Raw genomic sequence first — 26,939 nt, forward strand, 5'->3', positions numbered from 1 at the left:
AGAATATTTCTTCATCAAGATGCTCCTTAGCATCACACTTCAATGAAAACTCATTCTGCTTCGGAGCAACAGATGTAGCAGCCTATGAAACTAAGACTAGATATGAATCCCACCTCTAGGACAATCCTTATGAGAAAAAAAAATCTTAACAGCAGCTGCACTGGATTAGGAATTGTGTTGAGAGGGAGACCTGTACTTCAGAAGTCATTCAAACACAGCACATCATCAGGTGAGAGGAGAGGGAGAGAGGCAGTGGTGGGGCAGAGAGAGAGGAGAAAAACAGGAAAGAAAAACCTATCAGCAAGGGTGGGAATGGGAAAGTGCGGAGAGGTCAGATGCAGTGGGAGAAAAAGAGTTCAGAAACGTGTGCTGAGAATTTCTTTTTACCATTCACTGTCAAAGTGGCTGTAGTCTGTTGATTTCCACACACACAGCTGTAATCACCAGCATCTGCCGAATCCAAATCCTGGATCACCAGCTCTGCAAATGGGCCTTCCTGCTCTATTTTGTATTTCTCACTTGGTTTGAGGACTTTATTCCCCTTTCTCCATTCAACAGGAGCCGATTTGCTCAGCTTACAGTGCAAAGTGACTGCCTGGCCCTCTGTAGCTTCCTTGTCCACCATTTCTTCTTGGAAGTGGATAGGTAAGGCTGAAGGATGCAATACCAACAGACATGGAATCAGAAATGTAATGAAATCACCTGGAACATTCACTGAATTATTGGATTGCAGTGTGTGCATATAAGTAGAGGTACCACTGCTAAGTTATATGAGAGGGGGGAAGACCTTCTAGAGCAGAGAGAAACAAATTAGAAAGCAATACAGAACATTGCTGAGCTGTCTCAAAGGAAAACAAAAGCAAGGAAATACTCTCTAGCAGGATGACTTGCTCCACAGAGCGGACAACACGAAACCTCTACAAACTTGTACTGACCAAGCACCAGACAACCAGAAAAGGCTGTCAAACGTGCTCAGCTTGGGGCTTAATGAGAAAGATGGGTAGAATGTTTACCATTCACTCTCAAAGTAGCTGTGGTCTTCTGGTCTCCGCACACACAGGTGTAACTCCCAGCATCGGTCAAGTCCAGGTCTTGGATGACCAGCTCAACAAAGCGCCCTTCTCGTCTCATTTTGTATTTGCCATTTGCTATCAATGCCTTCCCATCCTTCCTCCACTCAACCATGCTGACTGCCTTGCTCAGCTCGCACTGCAGTGTGGCTGTTCCACTTTCTGTACCTTCTTCGTTCTTCAGCTCTTTCTTGAAGTGGACGGGCAGGGCTGAGAGATGCAGAATGAACAAGGAGTTGCAACCCAATGCCCCTCTGGTCAGAGGCTGCATTGTGATTTATAAATGACTCTCCAGGCCTTATTCCTATGCCATTATCCTTAACCATATCCATCTTTTTTTTTGTGGCTCGTAACAACATTTTCTAGCAATCAGAGATTTGATCAAGAACATGTATACAAACAACAATCTTATCCAGTCAGGAGGTCAAGAATCCTCCTTAACAAAAAATCCCAAGGAATAATTTTCCACACTAATTTATAGGAAGGCATACACGCACATTAGTGTCCTTCACTTGAGAAAGGTCACTGAGAAGACGTTACAGAAACACACATGCAACACTGAGAGTGATGAAATCTGATTGAGGATGGAGAGTGGGGAAAGGAGTAGAATGGAAACTTGAAAGGATGGAAGGATGAAAAGAGTGGACACAGGACATAAAGGTTGGGGTTGATACAGGACATAAAGGCAGGTGTTGAAAGGGAATATATAGAAAGAAAGAAGGAAGAAGGAAAGGATAGACAGAAATGTTACAGAATTTCATGAGTTATTTCTGACATTTTATCATTCACTGATAAGGCTGCTGTGTTTTTTGGCTTCCTGTAACACATGTACAAGTGGAAGGATGAGAAGAGTAGACAGAGGACATAAAGGTAGGAGTTGAAATGGAATACACAGAAAGGAAGAGAGATGGACAGAAATATTCCAGAATTTCATGAGCGATTTCTGACTTTTTACCATTCACTGATAAGGCTGCTGTGGTTTTTTGGCTTCCCACTACACATGTGTAGTCTCCAGCATCCTTTGTCTCCAGGTCATGGATCAGTAGCTCAGCCACCGTGCCCTCTTGTCTCATCCTGTACTTGTTACTTGGCCTGAGAACAGTGTGCCCTTTCCTCCACTCCACGGGGGCCTCTCTGCTCAGCCGGCAGTGCAGGGTGGCTGTCCCACCTTCCAGAGCCTCCAGACTCTTAAGCTCTTCTTCAATGAGTGCAGAGGTGGCTGAGGAATGAAGCATTCTCATTTTACTTTAGAAGCATCAAAGAGGTAACAACTGATTACCTCTTTTTGGGACTCTAAAGGCCAAACAACATTCTCTTGGCATAACTAATGGACTTTGGACTTACCTGCACTTCCAGGACTCTACTTGCACTTAGAATAGCACGCCATGAGTTTGTAGGGAATTAAAACCAAAACAATTATTTTTCAATAATTAGAACATCAAAGTAATTATTCCCCTGCTGCCCAAACGCTGCTGGTCACAGATGTGAAAAAAAATTGTTCAGCAAGTGAAGAAAAGAAATGCATCTCTTCTAACAAAACATATTCACCATCTTCTTACCTCCCAGCTTAGAACTCAGGTAAGTGTCTACGTCCTGAGCAGAAAGCAGAACAGTTATTTCAGAGGTGAGGAAAGACATATTTATATCAGCTCAGGGTTAATTGATTGATACATTTTAGTATGAAGTTATTGTCCTAGAACACAGGTAACCTAATGGACACAGCCAGATCCGCCTTTCCTTTGGACTGATCCCTTTTTTTTCTGAGCACCCATTGTAAATGTGCAGGACCATGGCAAGGACAGTAAACAAATGGTCACAAGCAGGTGTCTCATTCCTACCATGGATTTTGACTTGGGCTGTGGTCTGCTGGTCTCCAGTGTCACAGGTGTATCTTCCCGCATCTTCTGGCTCTGCATTATGAATCACCAGCTCTGCCATTGTCCCCTTCTGCTTCATTTCATATTTGGCACTTGCCTGGAGTTTGGCTTCTCCCTTCTTCCACACCACAGTGGCATCTGCTTTTGTGAGTTCACAGCGCAAAGAGACAGATTTCCCCTCTTCCATTTCCGTGTTCTCCAGGGTTTGTTTGAAAAGGACTGGCACTGCTACGATACAGAAACAGGGATCAGGACAAGCTCCCACTGTACAACAGGCGTCCCATGGTAGTTCATAGTCATAAATCATAAAATCATAGAATGGTTTGGGTTGGAAGGGACCTTTTAGGATCATCCATTTCCAACCCTCTGCTATAGACAGGGACACCTCACATTAGACCAGGTTGCTCACAGACCCATCCAGCCTGGCCTTGAATGCTTCCAAGGAGGGTGCATCCACAGCCTCACTGGGCAACCCGTTCCAGTGTCTCACCACCCTAGTAGTAAAGAATCTCTTCTAATATCTAGTCTAAATCTACCCTTTTCCAGTTTAAAACCATTTCCTTTTGCTGACGGTACCTGAGTGCCTTTAAAGAGGATGTCTGGGGAGTTTGAGGGAATCTAAATATCAACCAGTTCGCCACCTGCAGTTTGACAGGGATTAGACTTGACTGCATGGTGCTCCTTTCTGCTCTTCCATGTTAGATGTTCACATTCTGCCTGTGCTCCCATGCTCTTGATCTCTAACTCCAGTTTTACAGCCGCGTATAATGGCAAACCAATTAGCACACAGAGCACAGGAAACAAATCTTCTGCACTAATTTTCTGCTCAGCAGGAAGAGATAGATTTAAAACCCCAGATGCAAGACATGAAATTACATGAAAAATGAGTACAGCTACTTCCAAGAATGCTACACTGCCATTACATTTTCATCATGAGATTGTAGATGGTTGCTGTGTAAAGCAACGCAATAAGAAAGTGCTGCAGTGTACCCAATATTGCTTACCATGTACTTTCACCTGAGCAGTGGTCTTCAGTTCCCCAGCAGTACAGGTGTAGTCCCCAGCATCTATCGATGTCACATCCCGAATGATGAGCTCTGCCACAGTACCATGCTGCTTAAACTCATATTTCTCGCTGGCATACAGAACAGTGCCTCCCTTCATCCACTTCACTGGGGTATCGGGTTTGCTGAGCTCACAAGTCAGTTTGATTTGCTTTCCTTCTTTAGCTTCTTGGTTTTGAAGCTCTTGCTTGAAGAGAACTGGCATTTCTGCAAAGGAACATTGCACACAGTCAGGTCTGCAGATCCCCATTTCCTTTTTGTTTCATTATTTTTAATTGTTACTATTCAGATAGAAAACCTCAGGAATGGAAATGCACTCTGCAGCAGCAAAAAGTATCTGAGATCATATGCTTTTTTTCCTTTTAATCACAATTTGTACTATTAACAGGCAATTGCTGTTATTAACGACAGCAGCAGATGCTTCCAATACTATTAATGGCACCAACTACATGCAACTGGTCTCAGTACTTGGAGCAATGGCAAAATTTAAGCCTTAAGATCTTTAGCAGAGCTGTTACGCTCAGCTATTTGAATTTTTCTCTCCTGTCCCCTCAGTAGTAAACATCAAAATGGTTTAATGTAATGCCAGGACGGCGCCAGGGCACAGACATAGAGCAATGCCCTACTTCAGCTTCCCTTGGCCTTCTGAGGACACAACCAGATCCAAGGAGCAACACACAGAGTATGCAAAGCAACCAAAGCCAGTTCCACAGGTGCAACTTAGATGTGTCTTGGTGACATCAGGTTTGGTAGACACTGAACTGGATTGCAGATCTGTGATTAGAGCCTGGCAAATGGTACAATAAATATTGAACCTCACTGAGGTCACCTGTCACATAACACAGAGGACACAAAGAAATGACAGAGGACCTTTTCTCATGACCAGCAGCGTTAATTTTTTGCCATAAGAAACCACAACAGATTGTTATCAGACACGAATGCAGACTTAAAAACAGCACCAAAGAAACACAAAACACAGAAGGGTCCCTATGGATGGTCTTGTGCAGGCTCTGCCACAGCCTGGGATTCAGGACTTGAAGGTGAGCTGCAGTGGAGATAACACTAACTGGGGAAAAGGAAAAAAAAAATGTCTAATGAACTGTTTTCCTTTCAGATAATTAAAAACATATATCATATACAACAACCCTGCAACTACAAAACCAATCTCTCCCCTCCTGGCTGGTTCTGCCTTCTAACTCAAGCTGATGAACATGCAGTTCAGGCACTGATCCATGATGCATTTCTCCTGTGTCTATTGAAATACTGCACCTTATTCTTCCATTCCCCTTTCATCTCTAGTTTGTGGACACCCACACTAACACAGACTCTGATTTTTTTCTGCTGTTGTCGCATTCTGCAATTCTACTGTGACCCTGACAGATAAAGAAACGTTAGAACAATATAATCTATTGTTGGCATCTCTGTGACTTGATTCCTCTGATCCGAAACCATGTGTTTAAATCTTACACCTATTCACACCCTGATCTGTGAAAGGAGGAGTGGGGAAAGTGCATTGCACTCACTGGCAGTTGGATAACACTCATTACGAATGCTTTTTTGTTTTAGCTAGCAGAAAAATTCTTCTTCATCCTGAGTGATTCAGGTCCTACTGGAGTCAACTCAGGTCTTTATAGAATCAAAGAATGGTTTAGCTTGGAAGGGACAGTTACAGCCCATCCAGCTCCAGCCCCCTTGGCTTTAAGCAGAGTTCCAACCACCAGATCAGGCTGCCCGGGGCCTCATCCAACGTGGCCTTCAGCACCTTGTCTTTGTGTGTATTGGTTATTGGGAAAGTATTGTGATGCTATGGAAAGTTATAGCAATTGGGACATCCTCATTACTTCAAGTTCTTCTTTATTCTTGCATTGCAGACCTCAGCCTTGATGTGGTTTCTTGGTGCTCGGCAAATACTGTGAGAAGCTTCCCTCCCTCTTCTTGCTCAGAGGTTCAGGTTGACTCTTCCAATAAGCCAAAGACTTCTTGTTCTTGCTGGCTTCTCTTAGGGGAAGGTTTATAGTGTGAGCAGTATGTGACTCTGGTTTTGGCCCAGTTCAGTCCCAATATTTACCTCACATACTTTCCTAATGTGCTTAGGGAAGTACACTAAAATATATCTAAGAAGAAAACATTTGTTTCAGCTCAAACACAACCCTTTAATTATTGACTTCTCCCTGACCACGTTCTTTGGAATAAGTGCTTTTGGATGCAGTACTCTTAATAAATTCAGCTGCCTCAAGCAATTCCTTAGACAAATGTGGGTGTATGAGCTCCCTCATAGGAGTTCAAGGACAGTGGAGATGTGACACTAAGGGGATAATATCAGTGGTAGGTGGACAGTTGGACTAGATGATCTTAGAGGTCTTTTCCAACCTTTGATTCTTTGATCTTCTACAGAGATTGCCACCATTCTCTCCTGACAGCTCTAGATAAAATGAAGGATTTCCCTATTTCACATTCTGCCACCTCTCTGGATGCTATCCTGGGTGATTTAACTAGAACCTTTCCTGCTCTGAGCTGCAAAGACATGAGGTTCCTTTTCAATATAGTTTCACATTTACATCACTTCTATGTATTGTTCTGAACGTGGTGATGGTTGACAAAGCAGAAACCAAACCATTACTCCAAATGTTCTTACCCTTGACAGTAATAACCGCACTACTTTTAGCTGCTCCAGCCTCACACTCATATCTGCCACTGTCTCTTTCTTCTGCCCCATAAATGACCAGCTTGGCTTCAAATCCCGAACGACTGATGTTATACTTAGAAGAATTCCTAAGGCTCTTCCCATCCTTGCACCACTTTACAGGGCTGTCTGATTTGGAGGTTTCACAGTGAAGAATCACATCCTTTCCCTCAGTGACTTCAGTATCAACCAGCTCCTTTGTGAAGATGCAGGGCTTTTCTAGAATCACATAAAAACGGTCTGAGATTTTCACAAGAGGTGCAGATGTTCAAATCACAAGTAATCTGTGAGGTTAATATCCAAGATCACTTGCATTAAAACCACAGGTTAGCAAGGAATAATTTGGATTACAAAGCCCTTGGGAAGGCATTCATCATGCCATAAAAAGTGAACACCTAATGGCATCTGGGACAAACTGGAAAGAAAATGCTGTAAAACAAGATCTCTCACATCTCACTGAACTTAGGCAAGACAGAGGCACAACTTTCCTAAACACTTCTCCATGTGTGCTTCTCTGTTTGGGTCTTCCAATGCAATGTAGAAAGCTAATTCTAGATGAAGCAAGGTACAGCTCTGATTTCTCAGACAGACATATAGAGCAGGGCTCACTTCATCATACGATTCTATAAATATCAGTACAAGGCCATCTAAAAAGCAGACGGATATCCTAGACTGGTCACGTAGAATATCTCTATCATTAATGGAAGACAACAGACACCTGCAAGGGCAGGGTATTCATTTCCAAAACGTGTTTTTAGGATAGAGGAATTGAAATGCTCTCTAGAAGTGTTTCATCTTTCTTTACAGCTCCTAGAAGCAGCCTAAGCTAGATACTAAAAGCTAAATTGATCAAGATAGGTATTGCACATCTCAACTTCTGGCTTCTCCTTCCCTATAAAAGTAGAACAGCATTGTAGTTTTTGCCTAGTTTAACTCTTCAGGAGAAAATATTGTCAACCATGGATAGCAGAGAGCATGTAGCGTTGCTCTTCAAATAATGAAAATTAAATTGAAGACATATTTGTTGCTCTTTTTTTCTATGAGATAATCAATTTCTTTTCACTTACCATTGCAGTGGCGCCCTAAGAGCTTAGCTGAAGGAAAACTGGACACGATATTCAATGTATCATTGCTATAGCATAACATTCCCATCTAAGGTCCAATAAGCATTGTCAGTTCTCCAGTATTGCAAGACATTCATTTCCCAGTTATGCTATATAGGTAATAATACATTCAAAAATATAGAGATATACAAATGATGGGGCCAAATTTATAGCACTTTTCCCCACCTATCCACATTATCCCATAGTTATTTCTACGCAATCTCTTCTCTTCTGCAGTTTTTATGCTTAAATTACCTTTAACAACCAAACTGGCAGATGTTTTCTTATCACCAGCTTCAAATGTAATGACCCCCGAGTCCTTCAGAGAGAGTTTTTTCAAGGTTAGCAGGTGATATCCGCCAGGCTGAGACTGGATGTCATTAAGTTCATTGGTATGGAGTGGGGTTTTATCCAAAAACCACTGCACTTTGCTATACTCTACGGGAGAGATTCTGCATTTGAACATGGCAGACTCTCCTTCTAACACAGTGACATCTTCCAGGTCTTCTGTTATTAGCACTTTCTGGCCTGAAACGAACACAGATACATCAATTACTGGAATCTTTCATTCCCAACATGAAAACCATTACGGAAACATCCAAGATTTTCCACGTATTTCAAGAAAGAAATACACTCATGATACAGAAGACTGAAACACAATTCCCCTGTTATTAAACAAACAAAAAAACCACCTATTCACAAAAAGAGAATATATACAAGACACACACCAATATAGGATGAAGACACCTTTTGAGTACCAGAACACATGTAGCAGGACAAGTAGCCAGCACAAGGCAAATCCAATGTTATGATCTTTCCCCTAATGAAACTACCCAGAATGCAGCATAAGGGAATTTTTGCCTAGAACTCTGGAGGACTATTTTTAACTCAGAAAGGTCAGAGATAGAAAGTTCACACTGATTTCTGGGTCACCAGCCTCACCGTACATCAGCATTTTTGGTTTTTAAATGATACATAAAGTTCTCAAAGTACAAATGCTCCAATCAACGAATTGCTCTACGTGACAGGTTCCATACTGCTATATTTTTGTCCATGTCCTGTGCAGTGTACATGTTGTGAGTCTGAGCTAAAAATGAGTGAATGTGCTACTCATGTGCTGAGAAATTGATGTGCGTATGTGTAGATGGCAGCACATAAACACAGCCACCCAATGGCACTGCTCTAGTCGGTAGTTCTTTCCCTTTCCGTGCAGCTTGCTCTGTGCATGGCTTGTGAACCGCTATTCAGGCCAGACAGCTGCAGCCCCAAAGACCTGCCATAAATGTACAAATTCTACCAGGATAATGTCTTGGTAGTGGAGAAACAGGATGCGCAGTCATATGGCTCTCACACATACCTTGTACAACCAGCTTGGCTCTGGACTGGGCATCACCAATGTCACAGGTGTACACGTCACTGTCACTTTTCTCCAGATTTTTTATGCTCAGCTGCAGGTCTCGTCCTTTCTGTGCCCTCTTGTATTTCCTGCCAGGCCTGAGCTCAGCAATGCCTTTCCTCCATATGACGAAGGATGCGGCTTTCTCGCTCTGACATGTAAAAAGTGCACTTCCACTTTCTTCAATTTTCACATCTGAAAGTTCCTTGATAAAGTAATTAGGTTTTTCTGGAAGGAAAAAAAAAGGATGAGGGTGTAGGACAAAGGGATTTGTTACCCCAACAAGTCCCAAGCATACAGAGGTGTCCTGAATCTCCTTTGCCCTCATTTCAGAATATCACATAGAGATGCAAAGAGTCTAAGAAGACCACAGAGTCCACCCATTTACATAGGTTTGATAATTCCAGTAGATATCTGGAAAGTTCAATACCATTATACATGCGCTGGTAGGATCTCATCTGATAAACTGCATATAGTTTTGATTACACATATTCAATATAGACTAATTCAGATTGCCATCTTTTCTTGGCTCACTAACAACCAAGATCATAGAATGATCACAGAATCATAGAGTGGCCTGAGTAGAAAAGGACCTCAAAGATCATCTAGTTTCAAACCCCCTGCCAAGGGGTCACCAACCACCAGACCAGGCTGCCCAGATCCACATCACACTGGAGAATCATTCAGTTTCCAGATTATTTTAAGGAAAAGATTTTAATCCATCATATTTTCTGAAAACTAAGAATTGATCCCGCTCAAGGAAACAGAAGAGAAAAACATCACCCACAGGCTGCAGATATTTACCTCGACTTCTCTACATGCCATCCCCAGTGTGCTTTTCAACTCACCTTGCACAGTGACCCTGGCTTTTGTTTCAGAGTCCTCTGTCTCACAGGTGTACTCCCCGCTGTCCTTGGCAGTAGAGTCATGGATGATCAGAATGGCCCCAGTTCCCTCCTGCTGCAAGTCGTACTTCTGGCTTTTTCTGATTGCTTTGCCATCCTTGTACCACCTGATGTTCACATCTGGTTTCGACAGCTCACAGCTCAGGCTGATGTCCTGCCCTGCTGCTGCTGTCTTATCCTCCAGCTGTTTTGTTACCTCAGTAGGTTTTTCTGAAAGAAAACATGCTTTTTGAGTAACATACACTTAGGGTAGGATGCCTCTCTCAAAATACACGCATCTACATGCTGGAGATAAGTTAGAGAGGCACTTGCAACAGAGGCCATCCTACAGCCAGCAGTAATCTGCAAAGTACAGACAATAGAATTCCAGGCACCATTTATTCTCTCTTAAATCTACCCCATTGAGGATGATGAACCATGTCTGAAAACTGCCTCTTTCTTCTTCTCTCCACTGATCACACTGGGAGCCTCGGATGATGCTCTCAGATGCACATGTTCTAGATAGGAATTTGTTGTACAGCTAGATGATGTGAAGGCCATCCCTTCAGCTTATACTTAGAGGATATTTGCTCCCACAGTTCCCTCAACAGATCATTCCTGATTTACTGTTAATGGAACAAGCTGTAGTGAGATGCCCATTTCCAACACTACCCCAGTGCTTTGGGTAGTTCTCACATTTGTGTAAAATGTTTCCTCCTTTTACTTATTTTTAAGAGAAATTCTCAGTGCTTCAAGGTTCAAGTAGAAGGTTGCTATTCACTTTAACCATATTATGAGTTAGCTCTCACGACAATCTTATCAGAAGACAGTTGAAGGAATCAGACCCCAGAATCTCTCCCATCTCATTACCTTTCACAGACAGAGAGGCTTTGGAGGTTAGACCACGGGCAGTAAAAACGACTTCCCCAGCGTCAGTAGGAGTCACACTTTTGATAAGGAGAGTATATTTCCAACCCACGTTAGAAGCTTTAAATCGCCCACCACTTTCCACTCTGCTTCCATTCAGTGTCCACTTGAACTCATCAATGCTTTCATGGGACAGAATGCATTCAAAAGTACAATCTTCTCCCTCCTGGATTTCAGTGTTTTTCAGCCGTTTGGTAATGCCAATATTCAGCTCTGGAAGATAAGAGATAGGTTAGTATGAGGTTTATATGGAGAAAAGGCATTTGTGACTGATGTGAACTCAACTTGGAAAGAATTCCTAAGACATTCTCCACTCAGAATTACCAGAAAGCTATAAAAAAAGACGTGAATCTCTTGGCTTTGCTCTGGAAGAACTACAAGGAGAGCAGCTCAGTCCATGGAGCAGAATGAAGATTCAATGAGCTACAGAGGGAAAAACCTAACAGAGAGGACAACTCTAGGATGCTGCGTGAGAAAAAGGGTTTTGCCTATGACAAGAAATTAAATGTTTCTATTAGCTAATTTGTTACCATCCTACCCCTACTGGTGTTCAAACCATTTCTCCATTTTAGGGATGTTTAGAAAGGAAACATTTCCAGGACATTCTTGACGTGTTTGGTGATTTTCATGGCAAAATGAGATACATTTACATCAAAAGCAATGGGAATTTTCCAGACATCACTGCGCTAAATTGCAGTAATACAGTTCTATTGTAGAAACTATTAAGGCTCGTGGGGGAATAGGTGTAAGACATAGTGACCACACTGAATGTGCTTTCAGCACTCCTTTACTTTCCACAGTACTTACCCTGAACGCCGACCTTTGACTTGGCAACATCAGTGCCAATATCACAGGTATAGAAACCTGCATCTGACTTCTCGAGGTCATGGATAAGGAGACATAGGGTCTTCCCAGACTGTACCAGCTCATACTTGTTGCCAGAAGTGAGCACAACACCGTCCTTTTTCCACACTGGTTTGACCTTCTCTTTAGAGACTTCGCATTCCAATTTAATCACACCCCGCTCCTCACCAAAAACATCATCCAAGGACTTCATGAAGACAGCAGGCTTCTCTGCAATTAAACAGGCAAAACAGAACAACGTGATACAGAAGTTGAGACATTTCCAGTTGCTTTCAGATTTTTAAAGAGGGATAAATAAATCTTTACCAGTACTGACGACACCAATATAGAACCTAAAGCGGTTTCATGTCTGTTGACTGAATGCGCTTTATGGAATTCTGAACTAATCAGTAGGAGAATACAGGGAACAGGAGGGACAGCCTGCATTGCCGTGGGTGGGACTGATATCATATGAAGTAATTGGGATGCAGCTCTTCTAAAGCTGGAGAGCTGGCATTGCCCTCACATGGAGCAGAGCTCATACAGCAGGCCACAGGATTAAGAGGATAAGCTGCTGAACACTTGATTTTCCTGTTTTATTGACTCCTTTTATCTATCTTCTATTTCACACATCAGATGTTTATACTGGGGAAAAAACATCCACCAAATGCAAAAGAAAGGAGAAAGAGGAAATCCTTCAAACTCTGAGCGCATAGAGTAAAAGAGCTTAATTGCTGGGGAGAGCAGATTAGAATCACAGTATCCTTAGAATTGGAAGAGACCCTTAAAGGCCATCTAGCCCAGCTCCCCTGCAATAAACAGGGACATTCACAGCTAGATCAGGTTGCTCACAGCCTGGTCATTAGTCATTCCAGAGGCAAAACACACACTGAATGATCTCTCCCTGCAGTCATAAATCCTTGGAGACAACAGCATTGACACTGCATGTTACTGAAGCAGTAAAGAAATTGCTCTGTAACTCTCCTTGTGTTAAGTAAAATGATGATAAAAAGCAATGGATGCTTTGGCAGGACACCAAAACCATCCTCCTTCGTTGATATCTGCTGCAATGGAACCTTCCACTGGAAGAAAGCCCCTGATGACTTGTCACCCCAGAGAGGTGAGCTTTAGAAGCAGGACTGCTGCACAATAGAATGAACTGGAGCTCCTTAGCATCTCTTACATCCAGGAGGGCTGTGATCAGACCCACCTATCACCTTCAGGCGCGCGCTTTCTGACACCTTGTCTGACTTCACTGTCACTGTGCCAGCATCCTCAGGCTTAACCTGCTTCATTGTCAGTGTGCAGCAATTGCCAACGTTCTTGATGTCATTGTAATTGTTGGTGTAAAGGAGGTTGCCATTCAGGAACCATTCCACGTCCTCGTCATCATGGGACAGCTCGCAGGAGAAGACAGCAGAGCTCTCTTCTTCAATTTCCACATCCTGCAGGTGCTTCGTTACTTCTACATTGCGGGCTGTGGGGAAACAAGGTGAACTGTTACCACTAGTCTATCAGCGTCAGTCCATGAGGTATTTTGCTAGTGTATGTTGCTCAGCATCCGCCTCCCCAGCTTTTGATGCTCTTCTTAAGAAGTGAAGTGGAAGAGGCCGTCCCAAATCAAAGTTCAGTTCTTTCAGAATCGTGATCTCCATTTCTCTAACATCAGCACTGCTGTAGGTATTATCAGTAATATAAACAAAGTCTGCTACATCAGGAGTACATCTCTTCGTATTTTGAGGCTAGAAGCAGCGCTGTCACTATGTATGTGACACTACTAAATCATACTGGGATGTGGTAGAATGGTTGGACTAGATGATCTTTGTGTAATCTTCTCAGTGAAGATTATACATTTATAAAGTTAGCAGGAGAGAACGGCAGAAATCAACCTCAAGAAGAGAAATCTGAGGTGAAATAGGACATGGAAGAGGCCACCCTCCCTGCTCATACCTTCAGCTGTCAGCGTGGCCTCAGTCTCTGCAATTCCTGCCTTGCACTTGTACACACCAGCATCATCGGGCTTCAGCTTCAGAATCTTGAGCTCTGCTGAATGCTTATCCCTCTTGATCTTGTACTTCTCAGAGGGCTCGATGGGTGTGTGCCCTTGAACCATTTCACAACCTTTGGAGAAGGCCTGAAGTCACAGGACAGGATGACAGAATGACGTTCCAAAGCTGTCTTGTCCTCCAACTTCCAGTCGGATATTTGTATACTATCTTTCGCTTCTCTCCCTGTCGTCAATGCTGCAAAACAGGCCGCTTGGAAGACGAAGAAAGGATGCAGACAACATGTCGCGCAAGAAGAGGAGTAATGCTCTATGTGTGTATTCTCCTCCCAGATCTAACATTTCCATGGTCACGCATTTTCACATGGTTGTTTGACCCACTCTAAACGATAAAATCACAACATCGATTGCCTTAGGCAAAATTTCCCGTAGACACTTGACTACATTTCTATAAAGTAATACTGTATATTATCTACCAAATGCAAGGTCCAGCTCTTGTTCTGTGCTTATTAAATTGCTCCCAGTTGAGGCTTTTATTCAAATAAGAGTGAGTTGAAAATATAACAAGTACTTTAGGATGTGAATGGAGACTCTTACGCTGGGGACAACAGCAGATAAAAAGCCTGGAAGTTTCTTTCAGATGAAATCAATGACAAACTGCATCAAATTTAGGTGCTACCAAACTTAAACTTGTCTAGTTCAGAAATACAATTAATTTCACCTGATTTGACTTCTTTGGTATAGCCAAGGACAAAACCTCAGCTCTGTAGATCTGAATAGTAAGCACATCACAACTATTCAAACAGATCTTTTACTGAGATGCAGCTGTCTCATTTAGTGTCCAACGACTTTGAACTGGAAATGGAGCAGACCCTCCAGACACACACACAATATTTCAAAGACCCCAGTGAAGGAAGACTGTACGTTAATTAATTCTTCATCTTCATGATGTAAACCAAGCCAGGATATGTTACCTCTGACAAGCAGATTGGCTGTGGATTTGGATTTGCCAATTGAGAACTGAATGGTGCCTGTCATATCAGTGGTGGTTTTCGGTATGGTCAGCCGGTGGATGGTGCCTTCTTGCTGCATAATCAAGTTTCTGCCAGCCTGTAAGACTTCCCCACGTAGATACCACTTGGGAGGTTTCACAGAAGGAATGGATATCTCGCATTCAAATTTGGCTTCTTCAGGCTCAGTCACATCCTCATCACACAGCTCCTTTACTAGATTAATGGATTGCTCTTTAAGAAGGATGGAACAAGAGAAAGCAGAGATTTAGAAGGAATGTAAAAAACCCTTACATTATCACCCTACTTACTCACGTCAGCATTACTGCACATGAACACTACACCTATCAGCTCAAAATGCCTTAAAACATCATTAAAAAATAATAGAAAGAATGTTGTTAAGAAGTCAGACAATAAGACTGACAACCTGAAGAGAGCCCAGATCTTCTGATTCCCAGTCCAACATCCAAATCAAACCATGACCTTCCCATCCCGATATCAAACTCCTCGCATTACGAAATGGAATAGAGGTTCAATGAAACACGGACATTGATAATTACTTTGGTTAAATACAGCAACTTAGCTCTGAACAACAAGTTTTCTCCTAGTAAAGGTCTCTGTAGCTCAAATGTAATGACTCTACTTAGGAGAAATTCATTTTCCAGGATGTTCTTGCCCTTATAATTGTAACAGGAAAAATATCGGTGGACTTTGGGAAAACAAAAAACCCTCTGAATTTAAATATTCATTTAATTTGCATTTTGTTTTCAAAGTAAGCGAGAATGGCTTTTGTATAAATCTATCTGCATTTCCACTGCCTTTATTTTATTTTATTATTATTATTACTATTACTATTTTTACCTTCAACAAAGAAATGAGCACTGCTTTTATCATCAAAAACATCACAAGTGTATGTATCCTCATCTTCATAATTCGCATCGTTGATGATGAGTTTCTGATACACGCCATCGCTCAAAATTTCATATTTGTCACTGGGATGAATTTCAAGATCCTTTTTGTACCACTTCACTTTAGCATTGGCACGAGACACCTGGCACTCCAGGAATCCCCGATGCTTTTCAAGTGCAATCTTATCTTGCAGAGGCTTCACAGTTCTCTCAGGCAGCTCTAAAAAGAGGAAAACAAACAAACAAATATATGTGTGTATGTATGTATGTATGTATATACACACATTATATATATACATACGTATATATATATATATAATGATCAGCACAGTTTCTGTGAGAGAGGCTAACTCAGTAGTGATAGTTCTTCTATGAATGATTACTTAGATGGTGACGCTTTGTTAAGCACTTGATCTAACGCACAGCAAATAAAGAGCTAATTAAAAGAAGACCTGTTATCCCTATTTTACCACTTGGATGGCTAAATTTCAGAGGTAAGGAGTAATTTTCTCAGCACTGTACAGCAGTGAAGTGGCAAAGCTGGGGACTGAACTCTTGAGTAGTGTGCTAACTCAAATGTCTCCCTTTTCTTTATCACACTTAACATCATATATATACCCTAACATTGTATATATTAAAAAAAAAACCCTGTGCTCTTTTCAAACAGCAAGAGAAAATGAAGAAAAAGTCAAGCTATGTTTTTTATCCCTCAACGTTCAAACACAAATCTGAAGTCTAAAGGTAGAAAATCAACCTCCTAAGAAAATAATCTGTTTTACTTAGCAAAAGTAAATCCCAAAAGACAAGCTGGATATTTTGTGGGCAGAAAGGTAGGTAGGTAGGAGTTTTTATTTCTGTGAAAGGTCCTGGTGGTGTTTAACTTCCTTGACATTAAAGCAAAGGATGTTAGCTGGTTTATAACATAAGATAATTTAAGCAAAATCGTCATCAGAAGCATAATTACCTTTAACTGTAAGATGGGCACGAGATTCTGCCTTTTCTGCTACAGATTTTATTTCTGCTGCATCCTTGACTTGGACACGTGTGTAAGTCAGCGAGTAGGTCTTTCCTGAAGCAGAGAACCACAGAGTCACTAAGGCTGGAAAAGACCACTAAGGTCATCTAGTCCAACCGCCAACTCATCCCTACCAAACTGTGCTCTTGAGAGCAAACCCACAACTACACTTGGCTTCCTTGAGCAAAGAGCTCTGAGGCACATGGCCAGGCTGAGCATCATCCATCTGGTTTCACAGCATCACTGCCTGTTCTCTCATGTCAATGAAACCACCCATTCCCCCACATCCACATCCCCACCAAAGCGTAATCTAAACATGGCTTCTACAAGGACTGACCGAATGTGGCCGCCGTCACCTTCAAAGTACCTGATACAGAAGGATCACACTCACTGTCAGACAAAACCTCTTTGGAGAGGTGAACTGACTGCCCTGTTCACCCCCACTTTGGAAATAACTGCACTCATTTCCTACCTGCTCCTGGCAGTGTGGGATGGTGGGATAGCATCACACTTCCCACACTAAGCATCCCACCATGTCACTTGTTCCACCCTAACCTCAGTCCCAAAACAAAAGGGGAACTCCCTTCTGAACCTTCTTCACTTCATTTCAGATGTCTTATATGCTTGATCTCCAACCCACCCCCCACTCAGGAGAAAGATCCCCCTCTTACACCCTACCATCTTGCCGCATTCTGATGTTGTCATCAGCCTTCAGCTTGTTGTCATCTTTGTACCACTGGGTCTGAACCTCATCGTGTGAAATCTCACAGACAAAAGATGCACTCCCATATTCATTCACTTCCACATCTTCCAGTGCTTTAACAATCTTGATATCTCCAGCTGTGAAACAGTAGAGATATATTTGTCAGGGTATTTCCAGAACTGAGTGCAGCATCTTTTCCTTACACATATTTGCATAGAAAATAAGTAGGATTATGTTTTATTCTAAACCATCATCCATTCCTGAGTCATTTCTCTCTTCAACACAGTCAATGCATTATTGCCCTTGAACTTAAAGACAGACTTACTAGCTACAATGGAGCTCCCTGCAAACAGTTTTCATGGAAACCAGAATCTCATTTATTCTAAAACCTTTCAAGCAAAATTAAGGGTAGAAAAACAATAGAACTGACTGAATCTTTAAGGTCATTTAGTTCCAGTCCCCCTGCTATAGGCAGGGACACCTCCCTCCAGACCAACTCTTCTCCTCAGGGTCAAGGCTTCTCTCAAATCATTCTCCTCTAAGCCTGTGCCTGTGCTTGGGATTGCCCTGACCCAGGTGCAGGGCCTTGTACTTGGCCACACTCAAGTTCATGAGGCTGCCAAGGGCCCACCTCTCCAGCCTGTCCAGGTCCCTCTGGTAGCATCCCTTCCCTCTAGCACATCAACAGCACCGCTCAGCTTGGTGTCATCTGCAAACTTGCTGAGGCTGCATTTGATTCCACTCTCCTCCATGTTGCCTACAAAAATGTTAAATAACACTGGTCCCAACACCACCCTCCACCTGGACACTGAGCTATTGACTGCAGCTCTCTGAGTGTGACCATCCAGACAGTTCCCTATCCTGCAACTGGTCCATCCATCAAAACCATTTTTCTCCAGTTTGGTGACCAGGATGTCATGCAGGACGGGATCAAATGCTCTGCACAAGTCCAAGTAGATGATGTAGATACAACTTGGATTAACCTCAGGAGAAGAGTTCCTGCATAAAACAGCCAGTACTGAAACAGCAACCCAACCTGGTTGCAGACTGAGAGAGAAAATGAGAGTTCACCAAAGTCATGGGACAGGACACATGTTCATGTTCATGCTAACACTGAACCCAAGTGGCCACATGAGGACAGCATCTAGTAGGAAATCAGAAAAAAGCATCCTTTCATACGTCCCTTGGGAAGGTGGCATCTACCAGGGCACAGCAGACCCGTGTGTTCAGTAACAAGTCTGATGCTTCAGAGCCCAATGATGAGCTACAAACTGGGGTTTAACCAATGCAACACATGGAGGGAAAATCTGTCTTGAGCATAAAGAAGAAAGAGAAAGGTATCCAAAAGGACTAACCAAGAAATGCCCAAACTGCCCATGAAGCATTTCTTCCCGTGGTGCAAAATACCACAAGAGGATTTATTTGCTCTTTCAGTTAAACATAAAATGAACCTTTAGGGTAGCTGATGTCTTGTCTTAGGCTGCTCAGCATGTGGATGTTCCCTGATCTTCATATTCACACTTGTGAATAATGAGACTTCTCTTATTTCCCTGGGAAGTAATGCCCACTTTTTTACTTTGACGGAGCTCCTTCCCATCCTAGAAGGGAAAATATCAAGTCAGATCTCCATTAGTCCTTCCATCTCTGCACTGAGCAAAGGGAGCCTTCAGATCTATGCTTAATTCACCCACTCCCCTAGAATTAATGGAACTGTGCTTACTGGAACATATGCTGAAGCTTAAGCACAGTGCAGTGTTTTCAACATGTAGGAATGGCTATAGAACATGCATAAATTCTGGCTGACCTATGACAGCTTAAAGCACTGCGGAGGACTGTTAACAAGCCCGTTTGGACATCACCTTGAATAAATGACGTTATCCCCAAGTAAGGGAAGGAACAGCTGAGCACCAGGGAGGTACACAAAGTGCCAGAGCAAATTCTCACACTGTCAGGTGCAAAGAAAACTGAGATTTCACCCTAAAACCCAGTTCACAACAAGGCTACAAAATCCTGGCTGAGAATTTCTGTGTTAGAGTTGAAGCTCAAGACTGTACTCCAACCAACAATATTTTGTGCAGCATGACCTCAGGAGTTCACAATAAACCCAAAACAAACTTCAATTTCAACTTGATAAATGAACTCAGGACATAATAACAAAGAGTGCTGATCTGGGCAAGTAAAAGAGCATAAAGAAAAGAGAGCAGTGCAAAAGCTATCAAGCAAAAGCTCAGACTCGCATCCCTTGGAAGTGAAATTAAAGGCTCTCATTCATTTCCAGAGAAGTCAGAAAGGAAAATACCATTACATGCCATACCTTGAACCACTTGACGTCCACGTTGGGCCTGGACAGCTCACACTCAAATGTGACCTTGTCCTTCTGAGTGACGCTAATGTCTGCCAATGGTTTGCTGATTTTCACAGGCAATTCTGAGAAGGAGAAAGAAGGATGTGGATTTAGTTGGGAATGAGGTCTCTAGGAGCATCTGGCATAAGGAATAATGAAAGGCAGTGCCTACTCTCCATGCTTACTAGAACTTGTCATTAACAACAAAAAAACCTATTGTTTTGAGCACATTATCATTACTTGTGCTAGGGACAATCATGTTACAACAATCCTCTTGATATTTGAGGGATACTCTGGTGGCAATGGCCCAGTGCATAACATTCTTTGCAGCTGGAAGGAAAGCTGGTTCTGCTGTTCAAGTAATCTGGGACAGGAGCAGATAATCACACCTTGCACCAACCAATACCTGTCACAGTGAGCCTCCCCGATGAATTAATGCCTTCTGCTTTAAAGGAAATGAGTCCTGCATCTTCAAGGGTCACAGAAGAAGTGTCAAGGAATGTTTCTTCCCCTGGACACCCATCGTGATATTTGGTGCAGGCTTCAGCCGCACGCCGTCCTTCTGCCAAGTCCCTTCCACATCCTCATGGGACACCTCCACCGAAAAGGTGACAGTTCCCTTCTCAGGGAATTCCAGGGGCTGCAGACCTTTCACCAGCTTCATCTGCCGCACTGAAAGACAACGGGGACAGGTTGGAGATCTCACACCAGCAGCTGAGAAATAGAATCATCAAAGGAATCAGAGAAAGGTTTAGGTTGGAAGGGACCTTTGAGATCATCCAGTTCCAACCCCCCTGCTGTAGGCAGGGATGCTTCCCTCTACACCAGATTGCACAAAGCCCCATCCAGCCTGGCCTTGAATGCTTGAATAGCATCAGGACTTCCAAAACAAGTTACTTCCCTCTTCCTCTCCCAGGTACAGTATCTGCTAATTAAGCAACAGCCTTTGCAAAGAAGAAAACTTGTTCATAACCAGGTCCATGGGTGCTCTTAAATGGATCCTTCCAGATGGAAAAAACATTTCAGGTGGCCTCCTAGATTTTACCTCTCTATCAGGACAGCCAGTTGCTTCCTGTATAGACACTGTTCCATCAGTTTTGGTTTTTTGTCTCGCTAGAACAACAGCCAGTGTCTGAAAACTCCCACAACTGAAGCAACCACGCTGATATACCGCAGTCACTGGAGGTGCTCAAGAGCCACGGGTATGTGGCACTGGGGACGTGGTTAGTAAGTCCAGTGAGGGTGGGCTGGGTTGGACTCAGCTATCTCAGTGGTCTTTTCCAGCCTGAATGATTTGATGATAGAAAACGGTTTGTTTGCTTGTCTGTTTTATTTCCTACAACCATTCAGTTTGGAGAAAAGATGAGCAACTGCCAATAGAAGTGATAAGTGCACATTTTGGGACACAGAAGCAGAATTTTGTGACAACTCTCAGCCCGGAATATGTTGATGAAGAAGATGTCCTAACAGTGCATGCCAGTGATTTGACAAACCCTGCTCTGTATGACACAGTTCGTCTTCAATTTTTGGGATCTTTGATTCCCAGTTGGCTCTTAGGCAAAAAAAAAAAGCCACCCAAACAACCTAGTCCTCATCTCATCCTTCCCATCCAGCTGCTGCCTCACAGAAGGGGTAAAATAAAAACTCTCTTGTACTAGCAGAGAGATTTGCAATGGAGTAACTTAAGTAAGGATGGGAGACTGAAGGTGTTGGGGAAGACATCCAGGCTTTAGCTACAGGGCATGCATGCAGAATCACAAAACAAAGGCCAGTCAGAGAAATCAGAGCTTCGTGAGAATTAATGGGGTTGTTTCTACATGCCCACCCTATCTGCCAGTGTAAAACCTTCCAGTGAAAAAAAGGAAAGCTACATATAGGTGGGGAGAATTGTTGGTGAAATTATTTGTGATATTTTTGCTAATAATATGCTCAAAATCCTGGAGCAAGACTTCAAGTTAAGCAACTCAGTCTGTGTAAGTAGACTTACAGAAGGGAACCATAAAGCTTATGGAAGGGAACTGTCAAGCTAATCCACAGCTAAAACAGAGTAGAGACGAATTGCAGGAGCTTGTTTACTTTGCACAAGTGTGAGCTTTAACCTGCTCTGAACGCCTATGCACTGCTGAGCTCCTAGTACAAAAGTCTGAACCAATGCAACAAACCAACCCGTCCATGTTGTACGAAAGAATGTACTGACACCACCAGAACACAAAATTCTATGGCTGAAAATACCCGCAAAAATCATCCAGCCCTTCTCCATTGCTCCAGGACATGCTCAGCTCTTTGTGCCCCAGATATTTCACTAACCTTTCCTGAAACCCACAGTGAAGGCTTCAAAGCCCCTCCAAATGACTTATCCAGTCATCCAACCATTAAAAAGCTTTTTTGTTGTATAACTTGCATCTTTGTCATTGCAATTGAAGTCCATTATTTCTGCACAGAGAACAGATTGTTTGCTTCCACTTTCTAAGAGCCTTTTATGTACTCAAAGCCTGCTATCAAGCCTTTCAGTACCTGTTGATGACCTACACAGCAGCAATTGGTGGCAGGGGCTTTGTAGACAAAAATCAGATAGACCTTCAATTCTGTCCTTGTCCATTCCGTAGCAAACATGACAAAAGGATGCAGGAAATAGGACAGAAGTACAGGGCTACAGCTGAGACACCGTTAGCTTACTTGAAAGGAAAGCATCCATAGATAGATGCACTGTTGTGTTTTTATTTTTATTTTTTCATTTAACTCTGACTGCTTATAAAGAGATGCTTTGAAAGACATGCTTTGTAGAGAAGAACAGATGGGTAAGCAGGGAATAGGTTGCTAATAGCCTTACAGATGAAGAAAAACAGACTGCACCAGAGTGAGAATCAGCTAAGAGCTTATGTCAATGACATGGCTGAGGGCTGCTGGGAAGACCGCCCTCTCTTTCACCTTATTTCAAGCATTACAATGGTGTCCAAGCCCAGGGCTGTGTCCCCCTTCCCCCATGGCAAGTAGGGCTGGCAGTGGCCACTGTGATAATAGAGAAGACCTGAATCCAGGTTCAAATCACATCCAGTGTCTTTACAGACCTTGCAATCATTCCACTTACTTTCCACGTTGATCTTGGCTTGGGTCTTGTCGTCAGGACTCTCGCAGCAGTAAAAGCCCCTGTCTGCAAAGGAGATGTCCTTAACTATCAAGATATGCTTTGTTCCCTCAGCTTTGATCTCTGTTTTTTCACTGGCCTTCAATACAATGCTGTTCCTCATCCACTTGACTTCTGCAGGCTTGGTCAGCTCTACCTCCAGGGTCACTGTGTCTCTCTCTCTCAACAGTTTTAGGCTCCAGTTTCTTCTTGAATGAGACTGAGGCCTCTGATCAATGAGAAGAAATAACAGTAAGAACACAGAGAATCCACAAAACAGTTTTTTTAGAAAGAATTTAAATGGTGGTTCCAGTGCCAGTGCATTCAGGGGAACCCTATTTAAGGAAGCAAAATTCCATATCGTCACCATAACCAGAGGAAAGGCAATATGAAACCCACAAACCACAGCACCAGTGACAGCCTATCAATGGGGCATTACAGCCCCTTACCTCGGACTCTGAGATTGGCTGTGCTTTCTACGCCCTCAGCACTGGCAGAGATTTCAGCTGCATCTTCCAGTGTCAGATCGGTGATGGTGAGGCTGTGGTTGGTGTCCTTCTGTGAGATCACGAGTTTCTTACTGGCTTCAATCTTGACACCATTCCTGAACCAGGGGACCACAGCATCACTGGGAGAAACAGTGCACTTGAACACAGCCTCTTTGCCTTCTTCAGAAGCCACGTGGTTGAGGCTCGTAACAAATTTCACCACCCTGGGAGATGATGGAGAAGAAGAAACCACTTAGGAGCACATAAAAGATGTGTCCCTAAGTGTATGAGCTCCCTTTATGTATGAGCACCTTCAAAGAGCCAACAGAGTCAATGATTTTATTGGAAGCATCAGATTTTATGACTCGCAGTAAGTGATCACCATAACTCACACTCACATCTCCTGCCTGTAGAGGAGATCCTCCTTGCATCTACAAAGATGCAAGAAGAAAAGAGGCAAAGAAGGGGTAAAAAAAATCCCATCTTACATTTGGGATGCTTAATTCCAGCCTTGAAGGCTGATTTGCCCACTTAACAGCTGTGCTCTTCAGAAGCAGTTGTTCCACAGTTATTTAGAGAGAAAGACAAGTTTTGTACTTGGTTGTTAACACAGAGAACAGCATAAACACACAAATGAACTCAGCTTTGCAGTGTTGTAATGGCTGATGAGGGAAGCCAAGGATCCTTCCACACTGTCAGCCTTCATTTCCAGAGACATACCTTTGGGGGTGATGGTAATGCTGCTCTTGTCATCTCTGGACTCACAGAAGTACTCTCCCTCATCCTCAGCCCGGATCCCTGTTATTGTCAGGGTTCTTCTGACCCCTTCCTCATCAATCTGGAAACGTTTGCTGGGTTTGATCTCAACTGCATTCCTGCGCCACACCACCTTCCCTTTGGCATGGCTCACTTCACAGCTTAAAGTGACACTGCCTCCAATCTCAGCATTAACAGCTTCGAGCTTCTTGGTGAACTTCACTGGGATTTCTAAGACGCAGAGGAAAGAAAAGAACTATGAGAATGCACAAGTTAACAAACGTGTTCTACAAAACCAAATAAAAAACCCCATGAACAGACACACTCGGGGATCATGGCAGGCTGAAAGAAACCCAAAAGACAGAAATCTGGAGATGGAATTATATTATCATTGTATTTCTGCAATGTAAGAACAGTGCCTTAAAGAGGCTTAAAGACTACCTTCCAGTGTCTCTAATCTTCTACCTAATGAGATGTGTGGTGGTTTTTTGCTGCTATTGTCGGTTGGTTGGGACTGTCTCCTATTGCTGCTTTGATTGTTCTGTTTTTTAACATCAGAGTCTAATTTGCCTGACTACCATTAAAAATCTGTACAGATGGAAGAACCCCAGCAGCCACATTTGTATTTCATGTCACTGGAGACACAGCCAATGGAATCAGAGATCTGGGAATGTGACTTTAAACCAACTGCTTTAGGAAGAGATAGAAACTGGGTGATGACAGTGAAGAGCACACACTAGAAAAGAACCCACCATAGTCCCTGAGCTCTCAAGTGGGCAGCAGAGGACAAACTTGGATCTCTGGAGGCAAGAAGGTCTTTTCTGGTCTATGCTGGGGATGCTACAGCAGCTGCAACAGCAATTCAAGCGTCAAGGTTGGAACAGCTGTTAAGAGAGACCAATCTTCTTCACTTCATCCTCCCATAAGAAAAGAGCAGCTGTAAAGAAGGACACAACTTGCAGGCTTCTATCTGCTCACCTTTCACTTCTACTTCCAATTCCTGCTTGTCATTCTTTGTCTGGCAAGCATACACAGCAGTGTCTGTGCTCTCTGCCAGGATCACCGTCAGAGTCCTGGATGCCCCATCACTCTTGATCTCATACTTCTTGCTCGTCTTGATTTCCTTTCCATCTTTGTACCACTTCACTGCAGCAGATTCAGGTGTTACTGAGATAGTCAGAGTGATGCTTTCATGCTCTTGAACAACGAGTGTCTCCTTCTGGACAAATTCCTTTTCAAATTTAGCCTCTGGTTCTGAGAAAGACATTGAAACAGGAAAATTAGTAACTTCTCAAATCCTTAAAGTCAGCAGTTTTCAGTTTCTATGCCTCACAATTCTATAACAGCTCATCCATCATCTGTTACAACATAAAGAATATGGCTAATAGAATCTTTTGCTGAGCGGGAAGGAAGAAAATGATCCAACAAGAAATCCAGAGCTTCTGCTTAGAAGAGAAGCAAAGGCATGGAAATTAAAATAGATATTTTATCTGCTACCCATGAAAATGTGTTTCTTAAAAGTAAAATTCCCTCCGTAATTCTTCTATCTCTAGAATTCTAAAACTAACTGAGAAGTATTAATACGCTGAGTATGGCCTAAGTAAGGCATATTTTCTATTCATTCTACTCCCAATCTCTTGGCCTCTTCATCTTGTACAACACTTTGCCACAGAACTGGGCAGTTCTGGGACACACAGCAGAGGGGATTGTCTTAATCACCTTCCTCCCTATCTCTTTCTCTGCTCTTCAGAACGTCCCATGCCTGCTTTCAGCTTCTGGTCACTGACACAGATCAGGTGATGAGGCGTGCAAGATGAACAAAATCTATATAGAAGTTCCTTAGTCAAAAATATTCCACAGCCAGATTTTCACCTCGCTACCACTACATTAAAAAGGAGAATCCAACTTGTGGTGTGGGTCATTGATGTTGTTCCATGCCCACAGGGTAGAAGACAGCCAGTCTTCCTCTAAGCCACATAAAAAGCTGCTTAGTGCTCCCAAAGCGAATGCTCACCAGTTGTTTCCAACTTGAAGGTCATCTTCTGGCCAGCAGCCTCGCAGATGTATTCTCCAGCATCTTTCTTCTCCAGCTGCTCCACAACCAGACGCCGTGTTTTGCCCACAGATTCCATTCTGAACTTTCTGGAGGAGGCAAGCAGTCTTCCATCCTTGTACCATTTTACTTCGGTTGGATCCTGTGCTACTTCACAGCTGAGGGAGGCACTTGCTGCCAGGGCAGCACTCACCTCTTTCTGCACCTGCTCCTGGTTTATAAACACAGGTTTTGGCTCTGAGGGAAGAAAAGAAAAAGTATTGACTGAGGGACTGAAATGAGACCATCTTGCAGGTTTGTATGTACAGGTTGGAACAGGTTTAGGTTACCACTTGTGCCCAAACTAATAGCCTTCACTAGAGAATATCAGCTCTTCTGTTGAAACAAAGTGTCAAATCTAGGCAAGAAAGAACCTAGGAACTGAAGGAACCAAGAGGGTCCTTGAACACCAGTCCCATGGTTGCAAGTCACTATGCAAACATATTGAACCCAAAAGAACATCTGTCCTGCAGGCAACCAAAACCTGAGTTCCTTTTACTTAAGACCCACTGTGAAACATCAAAACACATAAACATGTGATAGTCAAACCACTGGCTGCCTTTTCATGACCCAGAACAGTACTCCTGGCTTCCTGAACAGACTCCTCATGGCCTCTACCATTGCCACAACTGTGACTGTCAAAGGCA

At 43.0% G+C, this 26,939-nt stretch overlaps 1 protein-coding gene across 1 annotated transcript in view; it reads right to left on the minus strand.

Moving 5' to 3' along the window:
- Positions 1-26,939, minus strand: part of LOC107308835 (obscurin) — a 155,929-nt gene that overhangs the window by 89,448 nt on the left and 39,542 nt on the right. The window contains 18 exon segments of the mRNA XM_032442807.1: positions 388-651; positions 1,014-1,280; positions 2,026-2,289; positions 2,909-3,175; positions 3,952-4,218; positions 6,647-6,913; positions 8,053-8,325; positions 9,155-9,421; positions 10,042-10,308; positions 10,948-11,217; positions 11,812-12,078; positions 14,827-15,096; positions 16,735-16,839; positions 17,464-17,635; positions 19,803-19,915; positions 24,165-24,431; positions 25,179-25,454; positions 26,215-26,490. Coding sequence (XP_032298698.1) covers positions 388-651; positions 1,014-1,280; positions 2,026-2,289; positions 2,909-3,175; positions 3,952-4,218; positions 6,647-6,913; positions 8,053-8,325; positions 9,155-9,421; positions 10,042-10,308; positions 10,948-11,217; positions 11,812-12,078; positions 14,827-15,096; positions 16,735-16,839; positions 17,464-17,635; positions 19,803-19,915; positions 24,165-24,431; positions 25,179-25,454; positions 26,215-26,490 — 4,419 coding nt within the window.

The sequence above is a fragment of the Coturnix japonica genome, chromosome 2 (assembly GCF_001577835.2).
Source record: "Coturnix japonica isolate 7356 chromosome 2, Coturnix japonica 2.1, whole genome shotgun sequence".
In the NCBI taxonomy this organism is placed as follows: domain Eukaryota; kingdom Metazoa; phylum Chordata; class Aves; order Galliformes; family Phasianidae; genus Coturnix; species Coturnix japonica.